The sequence below is a fragment of the Lutra lutra genome, chromosome 1 (genome assembly GCF_902655055.1).
Source record: "Lutra lutra chromosome 1, mLutLut1.2, whole genome shotgun sequence".
Taxonomy (NCBI): Eukaryota; Metazoa; Chordata; class Mammalia; order Carnivora; family Mustelidae; genus Lutra; species Lutra lutra.
Genome location: NC_062278.1, coordinates 222,539,211 through 222,560,682, shown reverse-complemented (window position 1 = coordinate 222,560,682; position 21,472 = coordinate 222,539,211). Strand labels below are relative to the sequence as shown.

General features: G+C 63.2%; 1 protein-coding gene across 1 annotated transcript; it reads right to left on the bottom strand.

Annotated features, from left to right (window-relative positions):
• Positions 1–11,606: 11,606 nt before the first annotated feature.
• MEX3D (mex-3 RNA binding family member D) lies at positions 11,607–20,246 on the bottom strand. Its single transcript, XM_047710300.1, has 3 exons — positions 19,575–20,246; positions 12,442–13,821; positions 11,607–12,315 (listed from the first exon to the last, which is right to left on the bottom strand). The coding sequence occupies exons 1-3, from the start codon at positions 20,137–20,139 to the stop codon at positions 12,278–12,280; spliced, it is 1,983 nt and encodes a 660-aa protein (XP_047566256.1). The 5' UTR covers positions 20,140–20,246; the 3' UTR covers positions 11,607–12,277.
• Positions 20,247–21,472: the final 1,226 nt, after the last annotated feature.

Sequence of the window (21,472 nt, the reverse complement as noted above, 5' to 3'; positions counted from 1 at the left end):
CAGTACCACACGGTGCCTGTCGCCGTCCCGCTGAGGACCGCACGTCCTGTGGGCGCACCTGCGGCCGGTTGGCGGGGGTGGGGGGGGCAGCTGGCAGTGGGATGTGACCACCTTGGGCCAGAATGAGAACTTGGGCCCTGGATGCCCTCCAAACAGGGCTTTTCCTCATCACCAACTTACTATCAATTCCAAAAGTAAAGTGTGGACGAGCTCTATTTTCGACCAACCATATGTGGACAGAGCCACAACCTTCGTGGGGAGGTCACAGGGTCACCCTGCTCTTTCTGTTAACGCATGCTTGTGTTACCCTGGAAAGTGAGGGCGCCGTCAGTGTGACCTTGCTTTTCCCCTCAGCCTGGGTGTGTTTCTGCGCCGGTGTGTAAAGGTCGGCCTCTGGGCTTCCAGTGCAAGGACGGCGCGAAGGTCAGGGCCAGGCAGCAGACAGAGGGAGCCGGGGGATGGGCCAGGCCCGTCGCGTGCTTTGGTGTGGCCTGACGTGGGACGAGAGATTGTTTTGTGTAGAAGAGGCAGGAACTCTTGGAGCCCTTGGAGAATGTGAGAGGAAGGGGTGTGGGTGGGAGATGAGCCGGCGGAGGGAGGGAGCAAACACTGGCGCCACGTCCTGGTCTTCCCGTCCTTCTATTGTCGTTGTCATCATTACTGATGTGCGATTCACATAATCACGCAGTTGGCCATCTTTAAACTGCACGACTTGGGCACTGAGTGTATTCACAATGTTGCGCAACCATCACTCTAGTTCCAGAACATTCCATCGCCCCCAGAAAACCCTGTCCCTGGCAGCCATCCCCTTCCCCATCCCCCGCCCCCATGAGCCCCTTCCCGTCTGGGGAAGAGCCTGGTCTGGGCGTGTCACACGTGTGGACTCACACCCCGTGTGGCCTCCTGTATCTGGTTCCCTCCCTGCGTGTGGTGGGCTCGGGTCCATCCCCCGGGCGGCGGGTGGGGGCACCTCGCTCCTGCTGGGGCCGGGGACACTTCCGTGTGCGGGTGGACACGTTGTGAATGTGCCCTTCATCTGTTGATGACATCGTGTTACAAAGGACAGAAACCCCTCCCAACTGTTAGGTGCGACGTGAAGGATGGGTCTCTAATCCTGAAATGGTCAGAAGAGCCACTTGCAGGCAAGGCTGGATGTGGGGCTCAGGTGAAGGCTAGGGTCTCTCTCTGACCCTCTCTTCCACTCTTTCTCCATCTTTTGTGCTACCATCTGTGGTTAGGGCTTCACTCATTAGTGGGCTCTTGTGGCTTGGTGACAAGGTGACCCCTGGCACAGGCTGGAGCTACCAGCTCAGCAAACTGGGGGGAGAGGAATGACCAAACTCTCCGGTTAGTGCTGCCAAAAGTCCCAGATTAAGGCCTATTGGCCTGGCCTGGGCTCCATGACCTCCTCCTGCCAGCTGAGTCACCTCGAAGGAGAGAGTGGGGTCCGGAAGAGGGCAAGGGAAGCTGAACTCCCGTGGTCATGTTGCTTTGCCCTGCTATGTTTCCTCTCAACAGATGGTCTTCTGTGGGTGGCCTCCGAGAGGGGCCCCAGCAGTCCCCATGTCCTGGTAGTCAAACCCCTGTGTAGACCATCTACAGGGACTAGGGCTGGCTGGTGTAACCAGTAGGATATCAACAGTGACAGTCTGTGGCTTCAGAAACTCAGTCATAAAAGCTGTAGGTTTCTGCCTGGTGGTCTTCGGGATTGCAGGCTGGGGGGGGGGGGGGCAGTTTGCATTGCTGTCTCCTGCTGGTGCTCGGGTAACTGGGCAGGGGTCTATGGGGCGAGGGCCTGAGCCTCCCGCCAACAGCCTCTGTGGGCGCCTACGAGTAGGTCCTCCAGCCCCCCTGAGCTTTCAGAGCGGGCCACCCCAGGTGGCCCACGTGTGGACCGGAACCCCATGAGAGACCCCGAGCCAGAACCAGGCAGCCCAACCGCTTCTGAACTCCTAACCTGCGGAAACGATGAACAAAAGACAAGTATGCATTGCTGCTTCCAGTCTGTTGGTTTGGGCTGATTCGTCACCCAGCAAGGGCTAGCTAGTACACTTACCAGACATGCAAAGGACCCTACCCATTTCTGCCCAGACGGTTGTTTCGGGGGGAAACGACCGAGCGCCCTCAGCACGTGCACCTGCCCGCTTGCGCAGTGCCCACCCGCAGCACCCGAACCCGCCTGCCTGCAGGCACCGAGCAGCCAGCGGCGCCGGCGCAGCAAATAACCCGCCCACAGAACGTAGTAACTGGGTGACCTCCCAGGCCAGCTCTTATTTGAGGGTGAGAACTTCAGGAGGGGGCGAGATGCCCTCACTGCCCGGCTGCGAGTTTCTGGAATCTTCTTCAGGGCAACTGTGCACCTCAAGAAATAAAATCATTAACCGCCCACTTGTGGGTGTTTGCAAAGGATGGAGCTTCAAGAAATGGCAGCCAACGCGCACCAGGCCGGAGCTGCTTTTCCAGAGCCAGCCGCGGAGAGCCCAGCCAACCGGAGGGGGTGGCGGCATGAGGGACACTCGGCGTCCTCCGCGCCCGGCGTCGCGACCACGTCCCCATTGGTCTGTGGGGGCGCGTGGTGCAACGCCTCCTCCAATCACCAGCAAGCAGAGTGGGCAGGCGGCCCAGCCGCGCGGGCCTGGTTGGCTGCGGCCGCGGCAACCGTGTATGACGTCACAAAGAGGGGCGGAGTCCGGGTCCGCATCGGCTCAGGGTCAGGTCTCCGCGCGTGACCGACGTGTAGCCGCGGGAAGGAAAGCGCGGCCCTCGGCAGGTGCACGCGACCCCCGGCGAGTCCCGGGCACGCCCGAGCGGACGCCGACACGGGCGGGCGCTGCGGCCACGCGCACCCCGAGACTCGCTGGCCCAACGCGCGGGCGGGGGCGGGGGTCGCGCGCTTCCCCCCGCGGCGGTCCCGGCGATGCAGCGCGCACCGCGGCGCGAGCGAACCGACAGACGTGAGCCCGGGTCGGGTCGGGCCGGGCCGGCGGCCCCGGGGCTCGGGGCGGTGGGTTCGAGCCCCGCGCCGCGGGAGTGGGAACCGGTGCTCCGCGCGACCTGGAGCGCGGGGTGGCGGACGGGGGCGGGGTCGCGGCTCAAACGTCCGGGTGCACCGGTGACGGGAGGGCGAGGCCCGCTCGGGAAGGGCCGCGACGTGGCCAGAACGCGCGCCGGAGCCCTTCGGTTACGTCAGCGGCCCTCAATTTAAACTTGAAAAATCACCGGAGAAACGACTTTTTAAAGTGCGCGCCCCAGCGTTCGCGGTAGCCCTGTTCGAGTAGCCCGAGTGTCCACTGGCGGACGAGCCGGTCCACACGGCGGGTCCCCCGTGCAGCAGAGGGTCCCCGGCCACCAGAGGAACCAGGCGCCCCCCGCGCGGCCCCGGGACGGACCGAGCCCACGACGCGCGGGGAGGGGACCAGACGCAAGGCCGCATGGGGTGTGAGTGCATGCGAGTGACACGCCCTGAGCAGGCCCCTCCACGGACGGGAAGGGGCTCCTGGGGCCTGGGGTCTGGGGAGGGATGGGGATAGGCTGATGGGGGTGGAGTTTCTTTTAGGCTGATGGCAGTTCTGGAATGAGATAGAAGTGACTGTTGGACAATTTTGGGAATACACTTAATACCATTGAATGGTACACTATAAAATGATCAAAATGGTAAATCTTTGTTTTTATTTACATAATCTGTACACCCAACATGGGGCTGGAACTCACAACCCTGAGATCAAGAGTCACAGGCTCCACCGACTGAGCCGGCCGGGCGCCCCTTAAAGTGGTAAATTATATCTTACATGCATTGTATCACAATTTAAAACATCCTTGCTGCCCATGTGACACCCCAGGCCCATTACAGCAGAACTGGGGGCTAGGGCTTTGCTGTTTCTTATAGCCCCCCTGGCTCTGAGGAGCAGGCGAGGCCTGAGCTGCTGTGGGGGTGACAGGAGCGGCCAGCAAGGAGGAGTGTGTGTGCAGAGACGGAAAGGAGCCAATGCTAAATGATCACAGTAACCCCCCTGGGAAGTTTGAATGTGGAGAAATAGTTACTATTGAGAAATTCGTGTTCAGGGCGCCTGGGCGGCTCAGTGGGTGAAGCATCTGCCTTCGGCTCAGGTCATGATCCTGGAGTCCCGGGAGCAAGTCCCATGTCCGCCTCCCTGCTTGGTGGGGAGTCTGCTGCTCCCTCTGACCGCTCCCCTCTCATGCTCGCTCGCTCTCTCTCTCTCTGAAATAAATAAATAAAATCTAAAAAAAAAAAAAAAAAGATATTCGTGTTCATAATTCGAGGTCTCAAATGTGCTCTGCTGAACGTCCTGATCCCATTGGAACTCGGAGCCCCGGGCGGCAGGTGGGTGTAGGTGCAGCTGGGCGGCCACCAGGTGCGGGTGGGCGGGGGCAGGCAGCAGGCAAATGTCTGAGATTTGGAGCCACTGGTCATCGTCATGGGTCCTGTGGGTCGCCTGTCCTCTCCTCCCTGCTTGGATTTCCCACACCAATGAGTTTTATGAATCAACTATGAGCTGTGTTAGGCGGGACATAGTCCCTCAGAAGGGCTACTTGGATTAAGGCGGAATCGAGTGTCGCTGCGTGGAGCCCTCTGAGTGGGTGGGCAGGTGGGACAGCTTCGGACTTCAGAGCCGTTGTGATCAGATTGGAGTTTGCTCAGCTGACCGCGCCAAGGACTGGTCTTCCTTGGGCCCATGGGTCCTGCAGGTGAGTCTTCACTACTGTGTCCTTTGAGGGACAACCCAGAGTCGGGAACAGAAATGGGGGTGAAGGGAGGACAGAGTGTTCTGATGGTGGGGTGGGTTGTACCCCGGGGGGACTTTAGAGACACTGTCAGGAGGAGAAAGGGAGTATCTTGGCATGAAGGGTGGGGCTGGGATGCTGCTCAGCGCCTCAGTGTCTGGGACCCCCCGCAGACAGTGACCGGCCCCAAATGACTTTGGTGTGAGTGGGAGAGACCGTGGTCTAACAGGTTAGGGGAAAAAAGACAAACCCATAGAGCAGGACATTGTGTTCAGTGGTCCTGCCAGGCTGCAGTGACCTTGACCCCCACCCCCAGCAGAGAAATCCCCCGGGCCAGAGGGACGGCAGGTGTGGGCACAGTGGGAACCTCAGCTGTGAGTCCCGCACAGACGCTGGGCCCATTGGCAGCCACCAGCATGGCAGTAAGAGTATCTGGACCCCGGGTGAAAGCAGACCCACCTCTCCAGGCTGCCGTCAGTCACAGGAGACTCTGTTCGGCAAGAGAAGCTCTCCCAGTTACAATGAATCCAGTGACAGTAAGCTCCACGCTCCATCTGCTTTCCAATACTGGTACATCCCCAGTGTTCACCGACTGATGAATGGTTAAGCAAAATGTGTCCATCCATACGCCAGAGTGTTAATCAGCCTCAAAAAGAAGGAAAATCATGGGGCACCTGGGTGGCTCAGTGGGTTGAACCTCTGCCTTCAGCTCAAGTCATGATTTCGGGGTTCGGGGATCGAGCCCCGCATCGGGGTCCCTGCTCAGCAGGGGAGCCTGCTTCCTCCTCTCTCGGCCTGCCTCTCTGCCTACTTGTAACCTTTGTCTGTTGAATAAATAAATAAAATCTTTAAAAAAAAAAAGATGTGGGTCATATATGCAGTGGAATATTACTCAGCCATCAAAAAGAATGAAAACTTGCCAGTTATAACAGCACAGATGGAACTAGGGGGTACTCTGCTGAGTGAAATAAGTCAATCAGAAAATTATGTGATTTCACTCATATGTGGAATTTAAGAAACAAAACAAACGGGTTGACCATCTGCTGCCTGAGGCAGTAGAAAACGGTTTTCCAGCTCTCAATCCATGTAAATAGGTGCGATTTTCTCCACTGATAAATCTCAACTTCTCTTTCCAGATGGGAGAATAATGAGATGTATTTTTCTAAATATTTTATTTATTTGATGGAGAGACAGAATATGAACAAGAGGGAGGAGCAGGAGGAGAAGCTGAGTCCCCACTGCGCAGGGAGCCCAACTCGGGGCTCCATCCCAGGACCCCAAGGTCATGACGAGAACCAAAGGCAGATGCTTCACCGCCTGAGCCCCCAGGCGCCCCAATGAGATGTACTTTTAGGATCAGACATGCACTGTATTTTTTTTTTTAAATTCAAATGAATGAATGCTTATTTTTTGCATTTGCCTTTTTTTTTTTAAAGATTTTATTTATTTATTTGACAGACAGAGATCACAAGCAGGCAGAGAGGCAGGCAGAGAGAGAGGAGGAAGCAGGCTCCCCGCTGAGCAGAGAGCCCAATGCGGGGCTCGATCCCAGGACCCTGAGATCATGACCCGAGCCGAAGGCAGCGGCCTAACCCACTGAGCCACCCAGGCGCCCCAGACATGCACTGTATTGCCGGGCGTCCAGAACTTCTGGGACCTGGCCCCCTGCGTCCTTCAGCACGGGACCTCATTCGGCCTCCTCACCTGATCGCCTGCCTCCGCCAGCCCAGCCTCCACGATATCCAGGACGCTCCCCTGCACTGAGAAGAAAAATGCTATTTAATTGGGGTGGGGGGAGACAACGACCTGGAATCCTTTCTGCTACTGGGAACGGTGCTAAAGTTCTCCGCGGACAGGGGGTGTTGGGGTTGCCCTGGGTCACCCCTCCAGCCCTGAACGCGGCCAGATCTGGTGTGAGCAAAGGGGAAACTCAGCGCTTGGCGGCGCCCTGTCGTTTAGTCAATCAACAAACACGCAGGGCCCGCCTGCCGTGTAGCAGCGCTGAGCTGCTGGGCGGGGGCCGGTCAGGGGAGAAAGGTGAGCAAGGTGGGCCTGTCTGAGCCCTGCGGGGGCCCGCAGTCCGGGGCGGGAGGGCCGGAGTGTCCACTCACCGACCGCCACGCGCCCCGCTCCGCGCGAGGGCCGGGCGTCATGTGCGGTCCCGGCCGCGCGGTGGCGACAGAGGACGGGCGGCTGTGCTCTCGCCGGCTCGTGGGCGGGGCCTGCCGGGGCAGGTGCAGGGGCCCGGGGCTAGCGCGCTGAGGGCTTCGGCTTCGCGCCCGCCCGCTGCTGGTTAAGGCGAGAAACGGGCCTCGGCGCGTATCCGGGAAGCGCGGCTCCGGTTCTGAGTCAAGCTCCGCGGCCCGCGGCCCGGCGGGCTCGCCTCACCGGGCGGAGCCCCCGAGGCACCGGCGGGCGCTCTGCGGCGCGGGGCGTCCCTGCGAGTCCGGGATCCGGCCCGCCGGCCGCCGCGCTCCGCGCCGAGTTCAGCAAACAAACGTTCGTCCGGCTCGATCTGATTCCAGCCCGGGAGCAGCCGTCGCGACAGCCGCCACCCGTGTCCGAGGGAAGCGTGTCCCGCGGAGGTCCGGCGGCGCTTCCGACCGAGCCGTGCGCCCGAGGCCCGCGCTCGCCGGGGCCCTGCGCCTTTGGGGGAACTTGCTGCAGCCGCGGCCCCTGAGCGCCCCTTCCCTTCCGAGCTGCTCCCGTGCCCCTGGGGCGCCCCTAGCGTCGGGGCTTCCGGAGGTCCCCAGGGGTGCTGGCGCCTTTTGTACTTTCCCTGCGCAGGCCCCGGGCTCAGCCGGGTCCGGAGTGCTTCGCGGTGACTCTGCCCCGGCTGTGCGAGGCTCCTGGGACGACCTCCCGACTCTCGGCAAACTCGGCTCACACCGACCCTCAGGCAGTTCGGGGCTCAAAGTCCCAAAACCCCCGGCGCGGGCAGGGCTGGTCCCCGGCGCCCCGAGGAGACCCGGCTCCTGACTCTTCCTGGTCCGCAGCCCCTCTCCGTCCTCCCCGCCGGCAGCGCGGGGTCTGCTGGTCTCCGGGACCCCCGCCCTCTGCCGCCCTCTCGTGAGGACTGGTGATGACGCCGGCCCAGGAACGCAGGGTCACCCCACCACTGTGGCCTTGGTTGTTTTAGAGACACTCTGATCAGGACCTCTGCCGCGCGCGCAGGCACCTCAGCTTCCAGGCCTTCTGGCCTCCCTGCTTCCCCGGATTAAAAGTATTTCAAAATCTGGGGCGCCTGGGTGGCTCAGTGGGTTAAGCTGCTGCCTTCGGCTCAGGTCATGATCTCAGGGTCCTGGAATCGAGCCCCGCATCGGGCTCTCTGCTCAGCAGGGAGCCTGCTTCCTCCTCTCTCTCTGCCTGTCTCTCTGCCTGCTTGTGATCTCTCTCTGTCAAATAAATGAATAAAAAATTCTTTAAAAAAAAAAAGTATTTCAAAATCTGCAGAGCAAAGTACTTTCCCCAGATGTTTTCCCTGTTTTTTCTGTGGCTATTTAAATTGAATTAAAGCAAAAGCAAAGGTTTGTTTTCTGAATTGCACGGGTCACATTTCTGATGTTCAGTCTCTCTGTGGGGCGGGTGGCTCTTGTGAGGGAGAGCGCAGATCTAGAACATTCCCATCGTGTTCCCATCACTAGATGATGCTGGACTGGAACATTCTAGAGTGGCGCTGCCCGGTGTGCGAGCCATCAGCCACATGCATGCAGCCGTTCACACTCACATTCTGGTGGCCGCTGACATCCAGCGTGGGCTGGCCTGGCATTCTCCTTGAAATGGGGAGGCTCCAGGGCTGAGGTAGGCTGTGTCAAAAGTGGGGGCAGTCCGGGAAGGCCTGACTGGGGTGGATGAGATGGAAGGAGCCCCAAGGCCATGTTCCAGTTAAACATTTCAACCTTCTCTCCCATTAGCTGAACCTGCCCCTCGGACGACTCTTTGTTCTCTGAAGGTGACCAGCGATCCCATACCACTTCCAAGCCTTTGCTGCATGTCTCCCCCCGACCAGCAAACCGCTCTATCTAGCCTCCCCCGGATTCCCAAGCAGTACTCGTCTCTCCTCCTCGGAAGTGCCGACTTATCCACACATCAAACATCCAATCCACCCACCATCCATCCTTTCGTGTGTCCGTCTGTCCGTCCGTCTGTCCACCATCCATCCATCCATCCCTCCCTCCACTCACCCACCATCCATCTACTCATCCAACTGCCCAGCGAGTACGGAGCGCCTCCCAGTTTCAGGCACTGCCTGCTCTTCTCCTGTTCCGTTTGTGCAGCAGCTCCTGGCCTCGGAGGGTTATGTCTGAACTGATCCCGCCACGATGTGTTCATGTGAGGGCAGAGAAGGCAGCTGGGGACTGCCGCAGACCCACATTTAACGTCGCCAGGCTCTGTACTCAGCCGCAGGGGATTAAGCCCCCATTTTACAGATCAGAAAACCGAGGTCAGGGAGATAGTGTGCCCATGGGCAGGAAGCAGGACAGTGGTAGGCCAGGATGGGACTCAGATGTCTGTCTCCAGAGCTTCTGTTTTTCCCTACACGTGGTGGGCACGGGGTGACATGATTCCTGTCCCAGGGATGTGCCAGGGACACACATGGTTATGCAGGTGACATATCATTCCCACACTGAGCCCACTTTGTAGGTGGGTCAGTCTCACAGATGGGGAGACCCACAGGCTTATCCTTCATCGTCTCCCTGAAATCTGGTAAGACCCAGAAGAGAGGCCTTCTCAGAAGACACTGGACAAGGGTCACCTCGATGTGCTGAGCCCTTGAACCATGAGAGATGAGTGACAAGGGCAATGGAAGCTTGACTCACACTTTGGCTTCCCTGAGTGTGTCTGTTGGTGCAGAAGCTGAATGCATAGCGTGTTTGCTTTGCTTTGGCCGAGTACCCCTCACCCCAGGAAATGCTCCCCAGCTTTCCGGGCAGGAATATGGCCCCTGTAGGTGGTTTTGAGTTTGAGTTACTCCAGCTTACAGTGGCTTAAGCAAAGCAGGAGACTTAACTGGCACTCATAACCGAGAGGTCAGGATGGGCTGCCTTCAGGCACAGCTGGATCCAGGGCATCAAACAGCAAGCTCGAGCATCCACCTCTGGCCATCTCTCAGCTTTCCCCAAGGGCCACAGTGACTCTGGCCTCCCAGTGATCAGCTTCACAACCCCTCAGCAGGGAGCGAGCACAGCCCTCAGACATCTCTGGACAGTTTTAGGACAGAATGTCCTCAGATCAGGCCCTCCCCATTACATCTTTCAAAAACCCCTTGTTTGGGCTCCAGACCCCACCTCCTTTCCAAGGACTGACTCTCAACCCCCCTGATATCCTGTCTTTCCCTCCACCCCTCAGCCCTTCGAGGGGCTACTTGCTTTCTCTTTGTGTCCAAAACGTCAGGGGGAGTGGTCTCCGCTCTCTCGCCTCCCTCGGCCTCCATAGCTTCCTGCAGGATGGTGGCTGTGGTCTAACTTCACCCCGGCTCACCAGGTGCCACACCAGCCGTGTCCAACCACCCCGCTGAAGTGTGGGCCAGACCCCAGGCTCCGTGTTCTGGTCCCCGTGGCTGCTGTAACGCATTGCTGCGAAGTTGGCGGCTTCCAACAATAGGCATCTGTTCCCTCATTTGTTGGCTTCCTCTGGGGGCTCTGGGAGAAGGTCCTCCCTGCCTCTTCTAGCTTCTGGGGGCTCCAGGTGCCCCTGGGCTCGCCTCCGTCTTTGCACGGCTTCTTTCTGTGTCTGAGCCTTGACTCCCCCTCTGTATGTCCTTTCTAAGAACACTCGTCATTAGACTTCGGGCCAGTCCTCATTTGGGGAAGCTCACCTCAAGGTCCTTCATTCTATCTGCAAAGACCCTTTTTGTGAATAAGGTCCGTTCACGGGTTCCGGGCCCATGGTTCAACCGCCTCACCCACAGTCCCCACCAGTGCTGGAGCACGGAGCTCCCCCGCTTCACAGATGGGGACACTCCAGTCAGAGTAGGTTGGAAGCCCCGGTGTGCGTGGCTCTTCAAGACTGACCCCAGGTCCTGCAGCCTCCAGGGGCTGACCCTCAGCTGGAGGGGCTGCTGTGGCCCCCATTCACTGGAGACGAGGCCCGTGGGGCGCCCCTTCTGTTGCCCCACCTGACCTGTTTTCCTGAGCCCCTTGCCTCCTCTTAGAGGCCCTCCAGGGTGCGCCGCCACGCCTTCCCAGCTTCCCCAGCAGGCTGTTCTGCACACCCCTCCTCCGTGCCCACTCAAGCCAGCAGCCCCCAGGCCCCCAGGTTGTCCCTGGAGCAGTTCTGTGCCTCAGAGCCACCCTCCGCTCACTCTGGTGGCACCCACCGGCTGCAGTGGTTCAACCCACAATCCCATAGCCCTGAGTCTGGAGTCAGCCCCACCCAGAATTGTCCAGTGGCCCCATGGGCATGGTCCTCTGCTCCCAACTAGACCCAGTGAGCGAGGGATGGCACGTGTGGCCATCACTCAGATGTCCTTTGGGGACCGGGAGGTGTTAGAACTCATTCTGGGAGTGGGATTTCCAGATCCGTTTCCCATTCTGCACAACAGGACTGGGAGTCGCCGTGTCCCCACCCACACATCACAGAGCCCGGCACCCCATCTCTCCACAGCGGCCACTACCGGCACCATGGCTGGCACTCAGGAAAAGAGGGGCCAGGCTGCACCGCCTTCCCCTCCAGGCCCAGTGCCCTCATCTGGAACCAGGCACAGTGCTGGGCTTTCAGAAGAGCCTGGGTTTGGACATGGGGTATATCTTGAGTCCAAATTCCTTTATCTGCAAGACTAGGGGACGAGGGGGCTGGCTCTGAGCACCCCAGATCCTCCCTTTCCCGAGCCCACCCACCCCACACCATGCCAAGGGCTCACATGTAGTAAAAAGACTTTATTAAGAAGGCTTTGAAGTCAAAAAATAAAACTCTTGATACAATTTTCTGAACCCTTAAGTCAGCTCAGCAAATATATAATCAGTAATTTAGCTGTGTAAGATTAAAGGTCCGTTACTTTATTTAAAATAAAATATATTTTTAGTTCTTAAAATTTATTCCATAAAGTACATATTTCCCTATAAATTCCCTACATATACACAGAGGTAAAAAGTAAAAGCTTAAAAAAAACACAATTTAAAAAAATTTAAAAACTGACAACAGAAACCACAGAAGGAGGAGATTAATAATTAAAAACACAAAGTTAGAAATTTCTGGTCGGCCCCCCGCCCCCCACCCCGCCCCCTCCAGCCTGTCCTCTGCCCACACTCGGAAGGGCAGCCGGTCAGCCCGCAGAGGGAGTAAAAACGTGGCCCTTCTCCTTGAGGGGATTCGCAGAGGCTGCGGCGGCCTCCGATGCCAGCGCCATCGAGTCAGAAACCCAGGTCCCAAAGACGGACAACCGAGAGTTGTAAAAATCATATCTATATCTATATATATATATTTTACCCCTTAAAAAGATCACCCTGGCGGGCGGGGAGTCTTAAATAAAAAGTGCAAACAGACCTTTTCTCTCTGTTTTATTTCAACCTGTCGATTCAATACTGTTTATTTGTTAGGAACTGAGATGCCGCCGGGCAGCCGTCTCCACGCCTGGGACCGAGTTAAAGCTGGTCTGTGAAGGCTGGCCCCACCGCGCCCAACGCACCATCCCCCGCCGCCCCCTCCGCGCCGCCCCCCGGGCCTGCGGCGGCCAGCCGCACCGCTACGAAAAGATATGAATGGCCTGGGTGGCGGGCGTGCGGCAGGCCGGGCACTCGGGCTCGCTCTTGCCGCAGATGCGGACGGCGCAGTCCATGCAGAAGAGGTTGTGGCCGCAGGGGACCAGCGCGGCCATCACCTCGCCTTCGGCGCACACCACGCATTCCCGCGCTGAAGCCGGGGCGGGCGCGGCCGGGGTCGGGGTCGGGGCGGCCGATGGTGCAGCCGCGGGGGGCTTGCGGCCGCCCTCGGACGCGCCGGAGTCCAGGGCGGGGCACGCCGAGGCCGAGGAGCCGCTGGGCAGCGAAGTGGCCGCGGGGAAGCCGGCGCCGCCGCAGGAGAAGGACGACAGCGTGCTCTGTGCCGGCCGCCAGGCCAGGGCGCCCACCGGGTCGGGCGCGCCGCGGCGGGCCAGCGGGAGCTCCAGGGCCAGGCCCCCGGGCTCGGGCAGCGTGGGCGAGTGGCGCGGCGTGCCGGCCCCGCTGCTGCGCCGGGCGCCGGGGGCAGGGGGCGCGGGGGCCCCGTTGACGGCCGAGCAGCTGCTGAAGGCGGGCAGCGGCGCAGCTCGCTCGAAGGGCGCCCAGATGGTGGCGGCGGCGGGCACGGTCAGGTCCAGCGCCAGGAAGTCGAAGCCAAAGTCACAGTCCTCGGGGGCGGGCGGCCCCGAAGGGGCCCCCGGGCCGTCCCCACCAAAGGTGAAGCCCCCATTGCCCGATCCTCCGTAGGGGCTGGCAGGGCCCGCATCGGGCACCGGCGGCCCCCCGCGGCCCCCCGCGTAGAAGGCCTCGGGGCCCCCAGAGGCGCCCAGGGCCCCGTCCCCGCGGAGGCCGGCTGCAGGCGCGGGGGGCCGCCGGCCCGGGTTGGGGGCCTTGGCCCAGAGGCCGGCGGCGGTTCCGAGCAGGTCCAGACAGACGTCGGTGCCGTTGGCGTGGAAGTCACTGTCAGGGCCCGCGTCGGTGAAGGCGCCGGTGCGCAGCGTGATGTGCGCCTCGATCTCCTCGCGCGCGCGGTCCACGTTCTCGGGCATGCCCGTCACGGCGAACACCGGCTCCTTGTCGCGCCCGGGCGTGACGATGTACGTGTGGGTCCGCTGCTGGATGCGCTTGATCGTGGCGCCCTTGGGCCCCACCACCAGCCCCACCACGCGGTAGGGCACGCGCACCTGGATGGTGGTCTGTCCCGGCAGGTTGGGTGGCCCCTGCGCGGTGCCCGGCAGCCCGCCAGCCTTGCTGCGTGTGGCGCGGATCACGGAGAAGTGCTCGGCGGCGGACAGGATCTCCCGCTTGGCCATCTCCACGTCCTCCTTGCGGCCGGTCACAATAAACACCGGCTCCTCCCCGCGCACCGGTGTCTTGATGTATGTGTTTGTCTTCGCACGCAGAGCCTTGATCTTGCACCCTGGGGCGGTGGGTGGGGGGAGACACAGTGAGGATGCGAGGCCCCTCCCCAGGGTCCTCCCCACTCTGTCTCCTCACACACACAGCTTTCCGTTTCCCTTCCGATCCCAGACCTGAAGGTAGTGGTGGGTTTGGCAAAAAGGCAAGAGACAATGAGGACCCCACTGCGGACTGAAGAGTGTCTCCCCCGAGTTCATGGCCCCCTGGTACTTGTGGACAGGACCTCACTTGGCAATGTCTTGCAGGTGTAATAGGTTAACGCGAGGTTGTACTGGAATAGGGTCACCCTGAACCCAGCGACAGGTGTCCTTATGGGGGAGACACAGACACAGAGAAAATGGGGAATGCTGGGAGGACGGGGACAGAGATCAGCACGAGGCAGCCATAAGCCTAGGGACACCAGGTCTGCCAGCTGCCACCAGAAGCTGGGAGAGCTAGACGGCCCAGGTGGTGTCGGAGCCGCTGGAGGGGGCGTGGCCCGCCGACAGCTGGATTTTGTACAGCTGCCCCAGAACGCTCCGAACACTCGTTCCTGTCATTTGCAGCCGTCAGCTGTGGCTGCTTAGTCCGAGGACACAAATGCACGCCCCGGACACTAGCTCCCCGGCTGATGGGTGGGACAGCCCAGGGTCAGACTGTGGAAACCACCCAGGATTTTCTCTGACCAACAGACCCAGCTTCTGAGGGGACGCTCATGGACACAGCACTGCACTTTGTCACTGCTCGGACTGGGGGTCTGACCCCTGGAGGGGTGCAGGGGGGTCTGCGTGCAGGCTGGGGCGTCTGATACTCCCACCCCCGGGGCCTTTTGAGACATCTTAAGTCCCAGCCCACGAGTCTGGAGGACCCCCCTCTGGGCTCTGGGGTGGCTGGAGGGACACAGGGACATTGTTTCAATACAGAGGCTGCACAGAGAGAACAGTGTTGCTAACTTTTCCCGGAGCAGAAGATACAAAGTTAGTGGGCCCAGCTAGGCCACTGGGACTCAGGGAGCACTGGGAGATGAGAGCGGGTGCCTGGGGGTGGGGGGCGGCCTCACCCCGTGCCCGGAGACAGCAGCCCCATCCAGGGCTTTGAGCCAAAGCAGAGCCAAGTGAGTGGGTGAGAAATCTCCCAGGGAGGGCGGGCAGTGGGCACGCTGGCTTCCATCCCATCTCCCGGGTCCTGAGCCACTGCCCGCCCCCGCTGCCCGGGGTCCTCTCTCTCGCCGGCAACCCCCAAACACACCCTGACCTGGAGCTGCCTCCACTTTGTGTCCCGGCGGTTCCCTCCCCACATGGTAGCTGTGGGGGGGGGCGGGGGAAGCTTTCAAACCCCACGCCTCAGTCCTTCCCTCTCCTGCTGCTCCCCAGCCCTGGGTGACCCCCACGACCTTTCCTACCTGCAACAGTGCCTGCACCCCCTTCTCTGCACCAAGGCACAGCCCAGCGCCCCCTCCTCCAAGAAGCCACGGGGACCACATGGGGCCCCGCACACACTTCTCAGTTCCTCCTGTGTGGCTTCCGAACTCCCCCAGGCCGGAGGACCATAAGGAAGGGCCTCGGCACTGGGATGACACAGGCCCCTCAAAGGGCTGTCCTGCACCTCCATTTCCTCCCCAGGAAGAGAAGGGCCCAGACCCAGCACCCCAGGCAGATACCCAGCCTTCATGAGCCTTAAAGGTGGCTGGCGGGGGACCCTAGCCTCAGTCCAAGTGTCCACTCCCCGCAGGTCCATGTGGGCGACAGGGAGGCAAGGCCTGGAGAGAGGGCGGGGGATGAAGCCAGGTGTGTGCGGGACCACCTCTGCGCAGAGAAGCAGCCTTTGTCCCCAGGCACACGAACTGGCCCCGTCCTGCCCCTCCCAGAGGGTAGCCCCAACTGGAACCTTCGGGGGCCCAGAGGACGCCAATTCACCGGCTGCATTTTGGCTGTGACGCACATCGACCCAAGCCCTGGCCACGCCACGACCCTAAGAAGTGGCAGAGTATGGGGGGTGGGGGGACTGCCAGGTCCGAGAAATTGGGGCAGTGAGAGCAGACCAGACCCACACCTGCCCTGGAGGGACGAGCTGGATGGGCGACAGCGGGCGAGCTCAGCGGCCAAGCCCCACAGGGACCCTGCAGCTACCACGGATCGCTGCGACAGGCTGAAAGGCAGACCCTTGGGCCTGGCCACCAACACAAGCAGGTGTGCCTGGAAATGGGGGTGACTGCCCCCCATTCGGTCAACTCCCTCCTCACTGCAGCAGGGCCCTGCCTTCAAACAGGGCGCCTTGGGTCCCCACGTGGAGCCTGGTCCCATCACTCATGTGACCTCATTCTGGGGTCCTGACCCCCCCTCCATGCTGGGTGTTGAGGAACTCGGGCGCTCCAGGCACTGCCTGGGGGACCCCACACGGGAACCACAGGCTACACTTATCAATGAAACCTCAAGGCCGTGAGGGGGAGCAGAAGGGCTCCCCCCGGAAGGATGCGTGCCAGGGGAGGGCTCCCGGCCAAGGCAGAGATCTAGAAGGATGGGGTGGAGACAAACCCTCACAATGACCGGCGCCCCAAACCCAGTGGGCCGCTGGCCCCAATCACAGCAGGGTGGGTCCGTAGGAGGAGCTGGAGCCCAGGGGCCGCCAGATGCAAGGAAGGTCTACGCTTGCCAACACAAGGGGCCCCCAAGCCAGACGCATGGCGGCCCACTGACAACCCTGTGCCATCCCCAGTCTCCCGAAAGAGCACCCCAGACCCGCGGGAGGGGGCCAGGCATGGGGGTCAGCAAGGGAAAGCCCTGAGTGCCGCCGGCTTTCTCCAGCGGACTGGACAGGGGCCAGTCCAAGTGCGCCGGCCCCCACCTGACAGCAGCAGACACAGAAAGCACCCCGGGGACTGCCGGCACGGGGCCCCCCATGGGCATCTTTCCCTCACTCTCTCCTGACCCAGCCTTCTGGGCGAGAGGCAGGGTGCTCACCACCTGGCCCTGCCCCACATGCACACACGCCGGCTTGGCGCACCTAGCGGGAGGCTCCAGGGAAGACCCAGCCCAAAGTCACACCCAGGGCAAGAGGGCACCAGCCTTCCAGGTGGCCGCTGCGGACTCTTTTCAGTCTCCGTTTTCCTTGTCTATAAAATGGGGCCGTTCCCCGCCGCACCCGCCCCCCGGCCCAGAGTCTTGGAAGGGAGAAGATTCTCTCCCCGCCTCCTGTTCCCTGCAGGGCACACAGAGCCGGAGCAACTGAGGCTCAAATCCCAGCCCGGCGGGCCCGGCTCAGCCCACATTGATGCCTCCTGTGACCTCGAGCTACAGAGGCTCTTCTCCGGAGGGTCTCTTGAGGCTTCGTGAGGAGGGGCAGGTTGAGGTTCCCGTGCAGGGCACCTTCTGGGCCACTCAGCCCCAGGGAGGAGAGAACTTGCAGGGGCTGTGACCACCTATCCTGTTCCCAGGGGCTGCAGGGACCCTTCTAGGATGGAAAAACCAGCTCGGAGAAGAGGGACTGAGCGTCCCGGAAAGGGAAGATCCCAGGTCTGGGTGACTCCGGCCTCCCCTCTAGGGGATAGAGTGGCTGAGGACCCGGGGTTTGAGAGAGGAGGAGGGCCTTCTGGCCCAGTGAGAGCCAGGACGGGGAGACGGGACGGGCTTCGTGTTCAGGAACCCACAAGAGGGAGACTGGACGGGTGACTGGAGGAAGGGAGGGGTCAGGATTGAGTCACAAAGACTCTTCCAGGCTGTGCTTGACACCTGGGTGGGAGAAGATGGGAGCCACAGATGGTCCTAGAGCTGGGAGAGTCAAGGGCTGGCAAAGGGTCCACCGTGTCCTGGCACTGGTGCTCCCCTCCCCTGGACCCTGCACGCCCCTTGGGGGGGGCCACTGTGCAGCAGCCCAGGGCTGGGATTAGGACCTCTTACTGGAGGATCCTCACAAAAACCCCCGAGGAAGATGCTGTCCCCCCATCATGGAGTGGAGAGCTCATCTGCCCAGGGACACAGAGCCAGCCCCGTCTGCACCCCTCGGGGCCTGCCTTCCTCTCTGCCACCAGCAAAACCCCAGGCCAGCACCCAGTAATCGAGCACCGAAGTGCACACCTGGGAGGTCGGGTGGGGCCGATTCCCCAGCCCCAGGCATAGGTGTGGAGGCCCCTGCGTGGCTCCTGCCTCCACTGGGGCAGACTCAGCCTCCCTGGAGGACCCTGAGGTGCACCAGAACACTTGTGTTCACAGGGAACACGCCCCCCCGTGCTCCCCTGGCTGGCAGATCGGCCTAGGGACTCCGGACAACAGCTCCCAGGCTGGGTTTCCACGGCCGTCCCCTCGTCCTCGCCGGTGCCTGGATGGTCTGCACACAGCAGCGGTCCTACACACAGCCCGGCGCAAGTGCGGGTGACTGGGGCAGGGAAGGGGCCGAGGCAGGCAGGGAGGTGGAGGGGAGCGGTCAGGCCTGCAGTCCTGCTGTGCTGGCTCGCAGGAGGCAGCTGACAGGGCTCCGAGGACCACCTGTCCCCTCCCCTGGTCCCAAGCCCTGGTTCCTCGGCCCAGCACCACACCTGGCCCTCCTGGTGTCCAGATGCGGGGGGATGACACGTGATCGGCTGCACCTGCACCCAAAGCCAGAGGGCTCACTGGCCAAACCACCCCCTCCCACTCGGAACTCGGAGAGGGCAGTGTCCGGAGCCTCCCTGTGGTCCTCTGCGGCCCCCGGGTGGCAAGGGAGACAAGCCACCTAGCAATTCAACCCCCCCCCCAACCTGTTTCTGGCTCCTGTTACCCAGCCCCCAAAGGCTAACCCCCAAAGGCCAGCCCCAGTGTCCTGGAGCTCCACCTCAAGCCCCGCCCAGACCCCACCCCAAGTTCTAGAACCTAGCCCAGAAGCAGGGAGTGGAAACAGGGAGCTACAGGCAGAAGGCAGGAGAAAGTTGGGGCTGGGGGCCAGTGACTAAATGGGTGGGTGGGCGTGTGTCGGGAGGAGCACTGCCCACCACCCTCAGCCAGCCCGCCCCGCTGCTCCAGCTCCAGGGCCAATGAGCAGCGGCCGGCCTGATGTCACCCTGCAAATCTCAGACCGGCTCTCTAACAAAGAGAACAATGGGGCGGCCACAGAGACTCTTGACAATGCTGCTGCAGGGACCCTCACACCCAGGGCCTGCCGCCCTGGGCCTGCCAGAGGGACGGCTAGGAGTCTAGACCTCCGGACCGCTTTCCCAGCTGGTCCTTAAGCAAAGCATGTCCCCAAATCCTCGAGCGGGGTGGGGATCCTCCCTCATCCTGTGCTCCCCCCAACCTCGGAAGGGCCCCCAGGCTGGCAGTGGAGATGGGCACCCTCTCTGTACGCCAAACTTCTCTTGACCTGCTTGGGCACCCCCCACCCCGCCCCGCCCCGGAGACACCCCCAAGCCCTAGCGGGCCCCGCCCCGTGCCTGCTTCGGGCGTGAAGCACCCACCGCCCAGCCGGGCCCCCTGGTTCTTGGGATCCCACCGCAGGCGACCCTGGGCCTGGGCAGAGGCACCGCACAGAGGGGCTTGACCCGGCCGGAGGCGCCCAGACAAAGGCAGCGGCGGGCCGAAGCGTGGAGGGGAGGAGCGCGGGCTGTGCCTAACTTTCTCGCGCGGCCCGCCGCAGGACAAAGGCGCACAGGCGGCCACTGAGGCCCGGGCCCACGCGGGGCGTGGCCAGGGTCTGGCGTCCGGCCGCGGGCAGGGCTGGGCAGGGCTGGGCTGCGGCGTCCTCCTCCTCCCCAAGGCGCGAGGCGCGGGGACCCCGGGGGCGGCGCCCCAGACGGCGGCCACTCACCCTGGCGACCCACGATCTCGGCGACGTGCTCGGAGCTGGGCACGGGCACGCACTCGGTCATGTTCACGCTCTTCTTGCGGCTGCCGATCACGCTCATCTGCTCCGCCAGCAGCGTCGGGGGGCCCAGGGCCGCGGGGTGGGGCGCGAAGCCGGCGAACACGTCGGGCGGCGACTGCCGGGGCGGCGGCGGCGGGCTCACGTCGGGCTCCAGCAGCGCCAGCGAGCCCGGCGCCACGGCCTCGGCCACCGCGGGCGCGCCCGCCTCCGGCCCGTCGGGGGGCGCGGGCTCCGCCGCCGCCCCGCCGTCCGCGCCGCCCGCCTCCGCCGCGACCGCGCCGTCCCCGCCGCCCGCGACCGCCCCCTCCTCGTCCGGGCCGCCTGCGCCCCCCAGCCCCAGCCCCGAGAGCTGGTCCAGCGCCAGGCGCAGCGCGGCGGCGGCGGCCGCGTCGTCGGGCGCGGCCTCCTCCTCTGCGCCCTCTGGCAGGGGCGGCGGCGGGGGCGGGGGCGGGGGGCGCGGGCTGGGGTCGCCGCCGCCGCCGTCGGGCTGGCCGGTGGAGTCGGGCATGGCGGCGCTAGCGCTCGGGCCCGCGCCCCCGCCTCTCGGCCGCCGGCCGCCCGCGCCGCCGCCGCCCGCGCCGCCGCGCTCCGCCTCTGAGAGCTGGGCCGCCGGCCGCCGGCATCCAGCGGCGGGGCGGGCGCGGCGGGGCGGGGCGGCGGCGCGGGGCTGCTCGGGCCGCGGGCGGCGGGGCGGCGGCGCGACTCTGCTTGCTCCTCGGCGGCGGGGGCTCGGCGGCGGCGGCGGCGGCAGCGGCGCGGACGCTGCTTCCCTCCCGCCCGCCCGCCCGCCCGCCGCCCTCCTCCGGCCGCCCCGCCCCGCCCCGTGACGCGCGCGCGGCCAACAATGGGGCGCCGGCAGGGCGCACGCGCGCGCGGGGCGGGGCGTGGTCACGTGGCGGGCGCGGGGCGCGGGCGCGGCCGCAGGTAGGTGCCCGCAGGGCCCCCGGCGCGTCCCCCGCCCCAACCTCTGCGCGCGACCCCTCGGGCGGCCCGAGCGCCCCCCTCCCCTCGCGCGCGCCCGGTCCCCGGCGGGCGCCCGGGGGAGGAGGTGGCCCGAGCCGAAGCCTCCGCCACGTGGGCGGCGGTGCTCCCCGGCAGGGGCTGGTTTCCGGTGGCCGGAGGACCCTGCCGCTCCCGGGGCGCCCCCTGCCCTGCGTGCCCGGCGCCAGCGCCAGCCTCCCGGCGGCCCTCCCTCCAGCGGCCCGCGGTGGGGGAAGGAGCGCCCCGGCTTCTCCCTGGGCGGGCTCTCCCGGTCGCCGGGCTGGGAGCAGGCTGGCCCGCCGCCGGTGCGTCTGCCCGCAGCCTCCCGGCGGACTCCGGGCCTGTCTGGGGAGCCCGGGGCGGAGGACACCAGCTCCCCAGGTGGGAGCGGGAGCGGCCTGCCCCTTCTGCCTGCCGGCGGCTTTCCCCCTGACCGTGGGTCCCCATCCCCTGCCCCGAGTAGCGCCCGAGCCACGGCGCGCATTTTCCCCACCCGCTCAGACTGGCCCTCGCGCCTTCCTCCTCCTTGCCTGTGCCTGGAACCCTTCCCCGCCCTATCCTGGACCCCCAAGTCACACCCAGCCCAAGTTCCTTTCTTCGGGTCCCAGGCTTCTCTTTTGGGCACTTAAACACTCGTGAATCTTAATTACTTCATAATAACTTATGTCCCGTCCCCTCCCCATGGGACCAAGTTCCCTGAAGACCTGGCGGGACCTGCAGATCTGCCTGCTCCTGTGATCTGTTGGCACCTGGGCTCCTGCTCCTTGTTTCCCAGCCACAGACCTTGTCCCTGTCCCTGAGAAACAGGGCCCAGATGGGTCAGGCCCAGCTGGCCAACCTCAGGTCCCTCTTCCCCGCTA

Coding starts and splice junctions, on each gene's coding strand:
- MEX3D (XM_047710300.1), bottom strand. CDS start 20,139: ATGCCCGACTCCACCGGCCAGCCCGACGGCGGCGGCGGCGACCCCAGC. Junction 13,822..19,574: donor CGAGATCGTGGGTCGCCAGG/GTGAGTGGCCGC, acceptor CCACCGCCCCAG/GGTGCAAGATCAAGGCTCTG. Junction 12,316..12,441: donor GCCCGCCACCCAGGCCATTC/ATATCTTTTCGT, acceptor ACTCGGTCCCAG/GCGTGGAGACGGCTGCCCGG.